The following is a 13575-nucleotide window of genomic DNA, read 5'->3' on the forward strand; positions in this document are numbered from 1 at the left end:
ATAAACATCGGGTCTTTGTCGGAGATTTCAGATCAACAATCCGTTCAGGATAACTGATGTAATGTATGAAATTGGCCGGCTTTCTAAAACGGCTGATAGTCCTGTTTCTTAAAGTTCACTATCTGTAGCTTCTACAGTCGAGTACTGAAGACAAAGGAGGCAAGTAACGTCTTTTTTTGGGGATCTGGAAGCAACTAGCTACAGTATTTACACCCGGTAGGTTCTCCACCACCCTGCAAATATTTTCTGTTGTTGATAAATATCCGGGATCAATTTTCGTGGCTGGACTAAGGGACGGACCAAGTTCTTGTAATGCTAAACGGAGAGGGATGAAGGGGTGAAGAAAGAAAATTAGGCTTTTCATTCGGGGCTTAATTGTTTTGGAACTAACAAAAACACATCGAATCCCTTTCTGGGCATCATCACAATTGACAACAAATTATGTTTGTTACTTTACTCGATGGCGTATAATTAGTACTAAAAGTGGGCGTTGTGTTTCGTGCCAAAACTTATTTGCAGCCAGGGTTCATTGAATGTTCAGTGGATATAACCTGATGCGACCACAGACTGTAAAGATGGATTTAGCCCCCAACCGTTACGATATAAACATGGGGTTTCTGTGACCTAATTAGCTACAAACATTCCTTATATCCTCTCCCACGGTGATTCAACTGGCGCCAATGTGGGAAACACCTACTCTCCAAGCAGAGCATGGGTTTCGGCTGTTTTTTGACGTGTTTTTAAGCGTTTTTGTCGGGCTTTCTACTTTGTCATCTTTTTTTTGTCTAGCCTTGGGTTGGCTAGACAAAAAAAGATGACAAAGTAGAAAGCCCAACAAAAACGCTTAAAAACACGTCAAAAACCAGCCGAAACCCATGCTCTGCTTGGAGAGTAGGAAACACCACCTTCGAAAGTTACACAGCTCAGCTGTCTATCAAGTTACCTCTTATATCAAAGGGAAGGTGATCAACATTTATATTCAACTATCATCCTTTACCCAATCGTTTTCTTTTCGGTAAAAAATTAGTTCCTCCCAGAACGTTCAGCAATGGAATGGAACTGACTTGCGATCATATCATATACGTGCAGAGTTTGATTCGTCAAGCTTATGCCCGAAGCTCCTTCATACACGGGCCGCTGGCTTTACGTCACCATCCGAAATGACGAATGCCACCATTTACAACATATCCGAGATGGAGTCGACAATTATATATTTTTTAAAGAAATTGGTGTAGACGCACTTGTTAATCACTTCCATCTTTATGTCATGATCAGAGATGAATTTGCTTCGTACATTGATCCTTACATGGATCTGCGTTTCCATGGCAACCGCGGAGATGTGCACTGATGACGTATGCGAGTTCACCCTGGTGGTTCGGAGGGCGAGGACCATGACACACACCGGAAGTGACGGCATGGTCCACGGGGTGAGTTCTAGCCTACACAGCAGGGTCAGTGTAAGACAGTTCACAATTTGAACTGCGCATGCGCAGTGTGATGCATTCTTAGTAATATGTCGAATTCGAAGGCCCTTGAGACATGAGGCACGGTGTAGATAAAACAGGTTTTGAAGTTAGAGGCCTTTATCTTTGACTTCGCGCATGCGCGGTTCAAACCGTGAACAGGCCTTTCTCTGCTTTTGTGCTGATTTTGCGGGTTTGTCCCACTGGTGCAGTGATAAAGCAGTCATCATAGTAGCTTGTAGGCTTGAAGCGTTTAAAGAAGATTTCGACGAATAGGAATGTCTCACATTGAGCAAACTCTAACCAGCTTGGTTAAAACCTGCTGTTCGACAAATCTTGTTCACAGTCACTGACGAAAAGTAGTGGATGCTACTTGAAACGTCTGACCGTTTCCAAAATCATATCCAGCTGCTTGAGTAACCGTTATTTGGCGTTGGTCTAACCAGCTTGTTTCTTTGGACCTCATCTTCTTTTAGTAGCAACCAATAGTCTTGTATTCACCAACACTCCAGGTCGAAATTCTGAAAAATGGAAGCCTACAGAACAAGTACGTCGTTTTCTCTGGAGACATAGACGGTCCTATAGTTCCAGTGGAAGAGACCATCACAGCTGATGGAGTGCAGCGAAACGTAATCCTCTTGAACGACCAGTTCCCCGGTCCCACACTGGAGGTCATGGAGGGAGCGCAGGTAAATGAAAACTAATGTGTTTATGCTTAGCCTGATGAATGTATTTTTTGAGCATTGAGCTATTTTTTTCACGATCACTACAACTTTTGATATGTATCCAATCCTAACTGTATGAATTTTACTCCTGATTAGGTGGTCGTGACCGTCGTCAACAACCTGATGAGAGAAGCCACGTCACTCCACTTCCACGGCATGTACATGCGCGGTGTGCCATATATGGACGGGGTGCCTTACGTCACACAGTGTCCCATCCTACCCATGCATAGTTTTACATACAGGTTCAAGGTCAGTCTCGATGCTATGTTTATCTTAGAATTAGAAACCTATCATTGGAATTGCCAACGTCGCATTGATCATGAGTTGATCATACGTTTGATGCAGAAGTGTCTAAGTGAATTTTTTCTGATTCTTCATCAAAATAGGCGGAGCCGGCTGGGACAAACTGGTACCACAGTCACCTTGGCTCACAGAAAGAAGAGGGTCTGTATGGGGCGTTCATCGTGCACAAGAACAGGTAGGTACCATTACAGCCTTCTGTATGATAAACCAAGACGGTAGTAAGAAATAGACTGGGGCTCTGAAGTTCCTCCTTAGCCTGAAACTGTGAATCTTCATGTTGACGTTCTGTGTTCTACAGCATGGCGTCAACTCCGTCACTACCGATGTTCCTGCAAGACTGGTGGCACGAAGACTTCAATACTATTGACGTTGACAGCGCGTTCATGCCTAACAAGGGTCCTGGGCGCTACTTTGTAAGTTTGACGTTGACAAAACACGGTAGACGACATTAACTGAGATGAAAATGATGCAGGTAACTTTTCAAATGAGGGGCTAGACGATTTTCGTAAGAAGGGACGTAAAGATTGGAAGTTTTCGGTAATTATCCTGTTTTCATGCCCTTTGGATTTGGAAGTGCAATGACCACACATCCCACTAGGTTCCGCTTTGATGATTATTGTACGGATATTCACGGAGCCAACTGTGCATGCACAGGACTAAGATGAAGGTCCCTGACTTGCACACAGTTCTTGTCTCGACCATGATGGGATACATGTCAGGTTGTATATGGCCTCCAACGGTCGCTTCGCATGCCAGTGTCCAGACGCATTTTGTTTATATCACAGGGGCCTTCACCTTTGACCTATGCATGTGCAGTTGGATCCGTGAAGACGCTTATTGAGTCGTTCGTTCTTATCCAATCTTAGGATGCCTGGCAAGATCGTGGCTTCAGCTTTGACGGCAACGAATTATCGTCTGTAAGCTTCAAGTCGGCACTTATCAACGGCCGTGGCCGCTATAACAACAACTCCGCGCCGCTAACAACATTTGAGGTACCACCGGGAGAAACCTTACGGTTCCGCCTCATCCACGCAGGCGCAGAGTACACCTTCCGCGTGTCCATCGACGCGCACAGCATGACGGTCGTGGCAAATGACGGACATGACGTCGAGCCGGTCCAGGTTCAGTCCATCCTCGTCTTTCCGGGAGAGTCCTACGACTTTGAAGTGGTCGGCGATCAGCCAAGTGGTAACTACTGGATCCGTGCCCAGACGCTGTGGGCGGGAAAAGGGCCCGATGTCGAGCCAGAGGACCGACTGCAAGAGGTGAAAGCCATCCTGGCATATGACAACGCCCCTGCCGATGAAGACCCGATGACGACCATGCAAACCTGCACTGAAAACAGCCCGTGCCGAGTTCTGAACTGCCCTTTCCCGGCGTTCCCCCAAGGCAGCAATACTGAATGTGTCTACATCTCCGACCTGAGCAGCGTCGAAGAGTATTCAATGCCGGACGAGTCAGAAACTGAGGAGTACTTCTTCAACTTCGGATATCAAATCGGCTCCTCGATAAACGGCCGAAAGTTTGCCACCCCGAAAAGGCCGTTAGTTTTCAAAACACCCTATGACATTACCCCCTGCGAAGCCACCTGTGAGACGGACGGATGTATGTGTACCTACATGGAGGAGATTCCACTCGGGAAGACCATCAGGTTTGTGTTGATGAACCTCGGCATAGGAAGCGGGGGGCACCACGTCATTCATCTCCATGGTTACGACTTCAGGGTTCTGGCCATGGGATTTCCAGATTACAACGAAACAACAGGTGAGTTTTCATGTTACAGATTCGCTGGTAGGCTAAGCAATAAGATAACTGCTAGGTCCAAGTAAAAAATAAATATGTCGACCAGAAACATCAATCTCGAACTTAATAATTATCTACAAGAGAAACCACAACAAAGAAACAGTGCAACACAGAGTGATATTATGATATGGAATTACCAACAAAGTCAAATACATTGTGCAAAACTTTCATAACTAATGAATATCATACTCTGTCAGAAACCTGTATCATCCGTTGTATTGATAGCAAAGGACGTTTTGTATGGCTTTGATGGTAGAATGCTGTTTTGATTCCCTTTGATGCGCATGCCCTGTGATATGTAGGGCGTTGGATCTCTCAGAACGCTGGCATTGACTGTGGGAACGATAACAAGTGCAACATGGCTTCCTGGAACGGCACAAGGCCGAACTTGAACTTCAACAAGCCCCCCATCAGGGACACTGTCGTCATTCCCTCCCGTGGGTACACCGTTATAGAGTTCAGGTTCGTGGTCACTGTTCATCTGTTACTGTCTAGAAGAAGACTACAATTTTGGCGACTCCTCTGGGTATTAGTGTAAAATGAGTTTTCGTAACGTTTTAAAGCTCAACTGCAGAATATTGAAACTTTTAAAGGTGACAGACGTCGGCAACATTATATTGCAGCCACTTTTCAGTCGATGTTACGTCGTGAAGTATCATCAGGCTCTAAAGCGCTGTCTTAATTAAAAGAATATAGATTCATATCTTATGAAAGTATCCACAGATTACAGATTATATATTATCGACCGTCACAGGAGTAACAACCCAGGCTTTTGGCTCTTCCACTGTCATCAAACGACTCACATGAACGAGGGGATGTCCATGATCATCGCGGAGGCCCCGGACAAGCTGCCCGCCCTGCCGTACGGCTTCCCGACCTGTGGAGACTTTACCGGGACCGAGAAACCACGAAGTGAAGGAAGTGATGAAATGACAGATGCAGCAATGGGGCAGTCTGTGGTACGTAGTCAATGCTGGTGCTCATATTGTCTTCGCCTTAGCGGCTTTAAAAGTTACTGCAGCAGGACGCCCGGTTTTGATATGTCGCGTTCTGGATCTATGACATGCTATGGTCACGGCTTTTTGAATATAGATAGCTCTGAAGCTAGTGAAGAAGTGGCGTAGGTTTTATCCTCCTAGCAGATTGTTTTGACACTACAAGGGCCGAAATTGCCGACTTTGAGGGAGAATAACAGAAAGTGTTGACAAATCATCATGACTTTTCGTACGTACACTACCTTTTTTTCACAAACGCTCTGACACCCCCACTTCCAATAAGAATCTTCATTTTACACCAGATCATGTAACGTTACTGATTGTCACATTTTTGTCATTTTCTCTACCATTTGCATCTTTTGTTTAAGACTGTAGTGGAGTTGAGCTACACTCAGCTGATCATCATCATCGTCATCTCGGCTGCCCTGTCTGCAACCATCGCCCTGGTGACAGTAGGCATCTACAATGCATGCACAAACAAGACCAAGATACCAGAAACACAGGCCACTCCGCAACGTTTGGAAGACACAGTTCCAAGAAAAGATGGTGCTTCATCATTGCTGGAAGACGCTGTTGAAGACACTGTTTGAGTGCCTTGTTTCGTGCGTGGATGGGGAGGGGGGCACAACTAAGGATTTATCAAAACGTTACTATGATGGCACCATCTTTAATATCAACAATCGAAATGCCACCGTATTTTCACAATAGTTCATAAATATCTGCGGCATTCAAAAAAATCTTAATGTAATATCTCCTGGTTCATGTAAAATGACGTTTCCTAGTTATATTACAGCTAGTCTATTAGTATTTACATTTAATAGTATAGCATTGTTGTAACGTTTTATTTTGATTTGCTAAACTTACTGAGCTACATTGATGAAAGTTAGACATCCAGGTAGGAAGATACGCCAAAAATAATTACTCAAGCAACTGGATAAAATGTTGAAACAGAGTTACTGAGCTACAGTCCAACTCAAAACATCACGGTTTAGATCAATATTTGTATATTGTCGATGTCTTTAAGCTCTTGGAGGACTCTTGTGCATTCAGTGTACCCAATCAACACTATGGAATTAAGAACACAAAGGGAATACATTATTAACGTAACAAAACGTACAGTGACTTTCACGAGGTCAAGTTTAGATTACGAAATAATAATTCAAAATAGATGTCACGATTCTACTGAAAAGCAATACTTTCTTATAATCCGGTGGGTTAATCATTGGTTTCAGTATCTTTTCCAAGAGACTCTTTAGTGCAATTAGCCAAGATAATTGGTCCAATACAAATTAGCCATGAATATCAAAAGCTAAAACTCCAGCTTTTTACGTGTTGTTAAAATAAGTGTTGAAACTGGCAACAGTATTGTTTTTTTTATAAGCTACAGCCAGAAGAGTTGAAGGATAACAACACCCCCTCATTTCGATGGTTCAGTCCGCTCAGCTGACAGACATGATCGTCTGATTGTATACGGGTCCAACCTTGTTACGGTTCAGTACAAACAGGCTCAAACGTTAGATAAAGGTTTGGTCAGATTTTTCTGTTAAGAAGACTGCCCCATTTGCCCAAAATTCCCAAGAAAACAACTTTGTCTACTAGAACCATGTCTGTTTCTCGTGGGACACTCCATGCTCTCGCAGGAACATACCGCGCATGCCCTAATGACCGTCAGACGTATATGTCAATCAAAAGTCGGGCCTTTGTCCGAGATTTCTGGTCAACGATCGGTTCAGGTTTACTGACTTACTGCTTGACCTTGTTGCTTGACTATCTGACACGGCTGTTAGTCCTCTTTCTTTAACTAGCTGTAGCTTATTGGGTCGGGAAGACAACGGAGGTAGGTAACTTCTTAAATTTTGTTTGGACCTTCAAGCAACTAGCTGTATATGTACCCGGTAAGTGCACTTTGTCCAACACCCTGCAAATAGTTTCTGTTGTTGATAAACATCTTAGCCTGGATGCCAGACCTAAATGAAATATTTATCGTAGATATTTTAGAGATTCGGGGGGGGGGGGGATCTGGCACTCAGGCCATAAAAATCTGGTATCAATAAATTAAAAAGGGACGGGCCAACTTGGAAAGCTAAGCGGGGACGGACGTAAAAACAAGAACACTTTTGTGAAGAAAGAAATTATGAAATCCAAATTGCACACTAAAGTTGACAGAAAGAATTATCCTAAGGTTTCGCACAAACTGTAGGAGCTAGCTAACACAAACATAATCGAACCCCTGTGGTCGCTTCTGGTCAGTATCACAACTGACAGAGCAACTTAAGACTGACAGCATATTATGTTTGTTTCTTCACTTGACTTAAGTAGTTTAAGTGGGCGTTGCGTTTTGTGCCAATAACTTATTTGCAGTCATGGTTTACTGAATGTCCTGTGGACATAACCTGTTGTGACCACAGACTGCTGTATTTAGATGGTTTTACCCCCTCCCCAACCATCACAACGTTCTGTGACCTAATTTGTTACAAACGTTCCTTCATTCCTTCCTCTGTCACAGATTCTGCTGGCGCCACACCGCGCTACAAACGTTACACAGCTGTCTATTTACCCACCTCAGCGGGGAAGCAGGTGGCATCCCTTACCCAAGGGTCTTATTACTATGTCTACATAGAGTCAATTTTTTTTATAACCACTACCATTCGCTAAAAATATCTGAAAGTTCCTCCCCGAACGTTCAGAATGGAACTGTCTTGCGATGATATCTTACAGCCTGGAATTCTGTTGCAGTCCTGATGCTTTAACTTCGCTTGTCAGGAAATATCCTTAGATTGCTACACCTCGGCGTAGACGAACTTGTTAATCCTTTTCAGTTTCTTATGCCATGATCATCAGAGATGAATTTGCTTCGTACATTGATCCTGACATGGATCTGCGTTTCCATGGCAACCGCGGAGATGTGCACTGATGCCGTATGCGAGTTCACCCTGATTGTTCGGAGGGCAAGGACCATGATACACACCGGAAGTGACGGCAAGGTCAATGGGGTGAGTCCTAGCCCATACAACAGGCTTCGGATAAGGCGATTAACTATCTGAACTGCGCATGCGCATTGTGATGCACTGTGTGTAATACATGTAGGTCAAAGATGAAGGCCCCCTAGACATCGATGAACACGTCTGACAAGGTGAAGACGAGAATTGTTGACAAGTTAGGGGCCTTCACATTTGATCTTGGCCATGCGCAGTTCAAACTGTGAACTGGCTTATTTCTGCTTTGTTCTGATCATGCTGTTTTGTCTCACTGTTGCCGCGATACATATAACGTTCAACAGTTATTTGTGAAGCTGATAGGCTTGAAGCTTCAAGAAAAGGTGTGATGCTTCGGATTAGATGAATAGGAATGTTTCTACAGGTAGAAACCTTGAGGAATGGAAGTCTGCAAGTTAAAGTTCACGTGGGGCGGGCCGAAGATACGGACGGACCCATCGTTCCTGTGGAAGAGACCATCACAGCTGATGGAGTGCAGCGAAACGTAATCCTCGTGAACGACCAGTTCCCCGGCCCCACACTGGAGGTCATGGAAGGAGCGCAGGTAAATGTTGAACTTGCCATAAGTGTAATGAATACAAGACGAACATTTGCCAGCAAATTCAAAATGTTTCATCTCGAGTTGTCGCTAAATGTGGCTAACAGTCCCCTTTCTTTTTTTTACTCTGCTACTATGACGAGAAGAAATTATTTGACATTACAGGTCGTGCTGAAGGTCATCAACCACTTCTACAAAGAAGTGACGTCACTCCACGTCCATGGGATGTACATGCGCGGTGTAAATCATATGGACGGCGTGCCTTACGTCACAGAATATCCTATCTTACCTGGGAAGAACTTCTCCTATAGATTTAAGGTTAGTTTCGTATTGATACTAGTAGCTATAGCTATTATGCTACATATCTTGCATTATATATCAATGAGGACATTTAAGTACTTCTTTGCATTTTCCAACATTCTGCCGAAGACATACTTACTACATGCACTTAGTGCGTTTGGTATATCAAGCAATAATAGACTGGGTAACAGGCTACTTTGGATGTCCTCTACAGGCGGAGCCAGCCGGGACTCACTGGTATCACAGTCATGTCATATCGCAGAAGGAGGACGGCATGTTCGGGGCCTTTATTGTCCACAGAAACAGGTGGGCAGGAAAAGCTATCAAACAGAAGTCTTCTATCTGCATTGGGAGCACAATATGAACTGACACCAAATACTGTTGCAACAATGATTATATTGGAATGTTGGAATAGGCTGGTTCACACATAGACCTGCGCATGCGCAAGGTCAAAGATGAAGGCCTTTAAGTTGTAAAGAGTCGATACATGTCAAGACGTGTTCGTTTACGCCTCAGGTGAATTCAACTTGAATTTGACCAATAAAAAAACAGACAGTGCTTTACGCGCATGCGCAGTTTAAATCGCGAATCGGCTTATTGATATTGTCATCTATATTACAGGCCCAGTACTCCAGCCTTACCGCTGTTTGTACACGACTGGTGGCACGAGGAATTCCTGAGTTTGGACGTGGATAGTTGGTACATGCGCCACCGAGGCCCGGGACGCTTATTTGTGAGTACCTCGTTTTCGACAAGTACCAGTATTCTGTCTGGTAGGTGGGTTGGTGCAAATTGCAATTACACAAAATATAGGTAGATTAGACAAATTTGAAGAAGATGGTGTTTGAATTGACCGGGACGAGTGGAGAAGAATACGATATTGGCAGACAGGTGAACAAAGCTTGGGCAGCTGGAAGATAGATACTTCTATAGCTATATAGAAGTAGGTCTTGTTCGCCGTTCATGCCAATTTTCCACCGTGTATATACATCATAGTTGCTGTGCCCAGTAATTCTAAAAGCTACTGTAACTGGTTTCGAAGGTCTATCTTTCTGTGCTGCACTTTTAGGCTTGCATTTTTGTTGGTAGGGCACTTGGTTCAGCCGTGGGTTCAGCTTTGATGGCGTGGAACTGACAGCTGTCCACTTTACGTCAGCGCTCATCAACGGACGCGGCCGGTACAACGGTAACAACGCGCCATTGACCAAGTTTACCATCACGTCAGGAGGATCTCTACGTTTCCGCATGATACATTCAGGCGCAGAGTTCACCTTCCGCGTGTCCATCGACGCGCACAGCACGACGGTCGTGGCAAACGACGGACATGACGTCGAGCCGGTCCAGGTTCAGTCTATCATCATCTATCCAGGCGAATCGTACGACTTTGAGGTACTCGGCAATCAGCCGAACGGCATTTACTGGATTCGCGCAGAAACTTTGTGGTCAGGGAGAGGTCCTAACTTCGAATCGAAAGATCGTACACAGGAAGTGAGGGCCATCCTAGCGTACCAAGATGCTTCTTCCGACGAAGACCCGACGACAACAAAGCCGACATGTTCCGAGGAGAACCCGTGCCGAGTCCTTAACTGTCCCTTCCCAGCATTCCCTGCTGGGAGCCATACGGAATGTATCTTCATGTCCGACGTCAACGCAACAGCAGAATATTCACCACCAGACGATTCAGACATCGTTGAGTATTTTTTCACATTTGGATACATCGTCGGTTCGTCGATCAATGCCCGAAAGTTTGTGGAGCCGAACAAGCCGCTAGTTTTCGGTGAGCCCTATGACGTAGTGACATGCGACCAATCATGTGAGACCAACGGATGTAAGTGCACGTACATTGTGGACATCCCAGCCAATAAGAACGTCCGGTTTGTGATGGTCAATACGGGCGACGCGGACGAGTCTCATCATTCCATCCACCTTCATGGATACGACTTTAGGGTCCTGGCTATGGGATTCCCATTATATAACAAAACAACCGGTCAGTAACTCTATACAATATGTACGTTGTACTTGGTCTGTCAGCTATTTTGTTCTTCAACAATCTTGCTCATGAATTTACCAATGACCTTTTAAGGATTGATATTGGGTATAGTTGTGTGTAAGGAATTTGGCGGCAGGGAGCACTAGTAGTAGTATGTACCTCGTACGCGTTTCATGTCTGTGTGATATTGAATACCTTCCTAGAGCGCCCAAAGTAATGTTGATTAATATATACGTAATAATCTGTATGAAAAGCTTGATCATTAACGCTTGATCCTTAACACTGATTGGTCAATATCTTAAGCTCAATTTAGAGCGCCCTGCACTAGGGAGGCACAGAAAAGGTATAAAAGGAGGAGTGGTCCGATCTCTGTCATTCTTGAAAAAGACAATAAAGTCGAAACCGGTCGAATACCAGTCTCTTCGCTGTCATTTTCCCAAGAACTACACATGCTGTACTCGGAAAAGCTTGTTAGAACAGTTCAAACTGATAGACGCTTATTGTGACCATAGGCATACACCTGTATCTCTTCACAGGTCATTGGCTCTCTCCAAACCCTGATATTGACTGTGGGAACGACAAGTGCAGCAATGCCAGATGGAGGAACCGCCCGACAATGAACTTGAACAGACCCCCCGTCAGGGATACCGTCGTTGTACCGGCTAACGGGTACACCGTCATTGAGGTTAGGTAAGTGGGCGGAGCCTGTTACTGTCAATCACTTACGTCATTGCTTGAGGTGGTTCAACTGTATTGAGGAAGGAAATTGAGGCTTTGTTATATCTTTAGACTGTGTACTACTTTATGTTGATTTGTACTATACTTAGAAACTGATTCCAAGACTTATCTTGATACAGCTAGCAACGTACCAAGGCCGATATAGAGAATATCGTGTGAGGAGGATTTGTTTTCGGTCTGCTCGGTCTGTACTTTGCTTGTGTATTCTAAGTTGTTTGAATGTGCCGGAGTCTGTTTCATATGTGCTAGACACGTCGGGGACTAAGACAGAAAGTTAGGTCAAAGCTCCCAGAATAGGTTCTTATTTGTTATCTTCCATTTACTGCTATATGCATGGGATTCGGTGGGAAAATGCATTAGACAGAATCAGTGAGAAGTTCACAATTATAAATAAAGCATGAAATTCACGAAAACTATTAATGTGTCACGGAGGTATGAGATCTTCGACCTCTTGTTAACTTTCTCGCAGAAGTAACAACCCAGGCCATTGGCTTTTCCACTGCCACCAGACTACCCACATGAATGAAGGAATGGCCATGGTCATTCGTGAAGATCCAGGGAACCACCCTAATCGTCATCCAGGCTTGCCCACCTCGAGCTCTGGAGACACGGGACACGATTCTCAGCCTACTAGTGTGAGACATAACATCGATTCAGCTTCTTATGGCCAGCCTTTTTCTCAATATATGTATAATGTACCATTCTAAATTCAGTAAATCGAGTTAAAGAATTACATGTATATTCGTACCCATAAGATATCCTCTTATATACGTTGTACTTTCCTATTGTTTTTGGTTTTCAAAGTGCGTAACGGTCTTTTTTTTCAAATATCTGCGAGTTGAATAGAGGAAGAGGACTTATCAACCATTGTTTTTTTTTTCCAGGAGCCAACCGCAATCCAGCTGAGTGTTCCAGTCTTCATTGTCATCCTGGTAGCGGCAGTTATCGGGTCTATCTTGGTCACCTTCGCAATGACCTTGCTTTGGAGTTCAAGACGCCAGGACAAGGAAGCTGCAGAAGAACAAGACCACCCCAAAGAAGATACCGCTTTGTAGGCAAGTAAAGTTTAGGGCCAACAACAAACAGAAGATCTCATACCTCTTCTTTTATCCATTATTGTGAATTTCTCGCTTATTCTGTCTAATATATAGATGCATAAGATAAAGTGGGCGACCTCTATCCAAATACCTGCGGACACACACCAACACAAACAAAGAAACAGACACACTGAAAACGATACCTCCGTTTTCACGGATGTGACAAATAAAGATGCCACTATCCGTCATATCTGCGTTATGAAGTGAAAATTGTGTTATCTCATTCTGAACAAAAATCAAAGCTATTGCAACCGATATGTGTGACACGTTGACTTAAGAAAACCCCTCACGTATTTTTCTCCCAGTTACGCCTAAAACTGTGCGAGAAACGTTAATGTTAAAGGATATTTCTTCCTGTCTTTCTACCTAACTGTTGTGTTTATAGGCAGCAAAGATCAGCGACGTTTTTTCCATAGGCAGGTAAATTGAACAGTCGACCTCTGTCAGATTTCCATGTATTTTTATGAAATGATGACAGTACATGGTAACAAACAAATATGCACAGAACTAGTACTACTTTGACGTGCTTTGTATGTGCTAGCCTAGTACATGTAGCTGTTAGCGAATCAATAAACGTTGATTTTATCGTAAACTATGCCAGTCATATTCGTTTGACGCCGTTCTTGC

The 13575-nt window shown here is 44.0% G+C and overlaps 2 protein-coding genes and 1 long non-coding RNA gene across 3 annotated transcripts; all 3 read left to right on the plus strand.

Annotated features, from left to right (window-relative positions):
- The first annotated feature begins 1084 nt into the window (after positions 1-1084).
- LOC136421072 (uncharacterized) lies at positions 1085-6649 on the plus strand. Its single transcript, XM_066408217.1, has 9 exons — positions 1085-1427; positions 1976-2152; positions 2285-2437; positions 2575-2666; positions 2790-2904; positions 3358-4255; positions 4597-4756; positions 5049-5253; positions 5658-6649. The coding sequence occupies exons 1-9, from the start codon at positions 1278-1280 to the stop codon at positions 5877-5879; spliced, it is 2172 nt and encodes a 723-aa protein (XP_066264314.1). The 5' UTR covers positions 1085-1277; the 3' UTR covers positions 5880-6649.
- A 721-nt stretch (positions 6650-7370) lies between these two features.
- Positions 7371-12125, plus strand: LOC136421073 (uncharacterized). The gene is made up of 7 exons (XM_066408219.1): positions 7371-8282; positions 8650-8829; positions 8989-9141; positions 9338-9429; positions 9745-9856; positions 10213-11110; positions 11650-12125. The coding sequence occupies exons 1-7, from the start codon at positions 8133-8135 to the stop codon at positions 11805-11807; spliced, it is 1743 nt and encodes a 580-aa protein (XP_066264316.1). The 5' UTR covers positions 7371-8132; the 3' UTR covers positions 11808-12125.
- A 95-nt stretch (positions 12126-12220) lies between these two features.
- LOC136421014 (uncharacterized) lies at positions 12221-13541 on the plus strand. The gene is made up of 2 exons (XR_010753365.1): positions 12221-12486; positions 12736-13541. It is a non-coding gene; the product is annotated as an uncharacterized lncRNA (long non-coding RNA).
- The last annotated feature ends 34 nt before the right edge of the window (positions 13542-13575 follow it).

The sequence above is a fragment of the Branchiostoma lanceolatum genome, chromosome 15 (assembly GCF_035083965.1).
Source record: "Branchiostoma lanceolatum isolate klBraLanc5 chromosome 15, klBraLanc5.hap2, whole genome shotgun sequence".
NCBI lineage: Eukaryota > Metazoa > Chordata > Leptocardii > Amphioxiformes > Branchiostomatidae > Branchiostoma > Branchiostoma lanceolatum.

What these genes read in the sequence shown, in the direction of transcription:
- LOC136421072 (XM_066408217.1), top strand. Translation starts at nt 1,278, where the DNA reads ATGAATTTGCTTCGTACATTGATCCTTACATGGATCTGCGTTTCCATG. An exon ending in TTCATCGTGCACAAGAACAG is followed by an intron (nt 2,667 to 2,789) that starts GTAGGTACCATT and finishes TGTGTTCTACAG; the next exon opens with CATGGCGTCAACTCCGTCAC. An exon ending in AGATTACAACGAAACAACAG is followed by an intron (nt 4,256 to 4,596) that starts GTGAGTTTTCAT and finishes TGTGATATGTAG; the next exon opens with GGCGTTGGATCTCTCAGAAC.
- LOC136421073 (XM_066408219.1), top strand. Translation starts at nt 8,133, where the DNA reads ATGAATTTGCTTCGTACATTGATCCTGACATGGATCTGCGTTTCCATG. An exon ending in ACTTCTCCTATAGATTTAAG is followed by an intron (nt 9,142 to 9,337) that starts GTTAGTTTCGTA and finishes TGTCCTCTACAG; the next exon opens with GCGGAGCCAGCCGGGACTCA. An exon ending in TTTATTGTCCACAGAAACAG is followed by an intron (nt 9,430 to 9,744) that starts GTGGGCAGGAAA and finishes TCTATATTACAG; the next exon opens with GCCCAGTACTCCAGCCTTAC.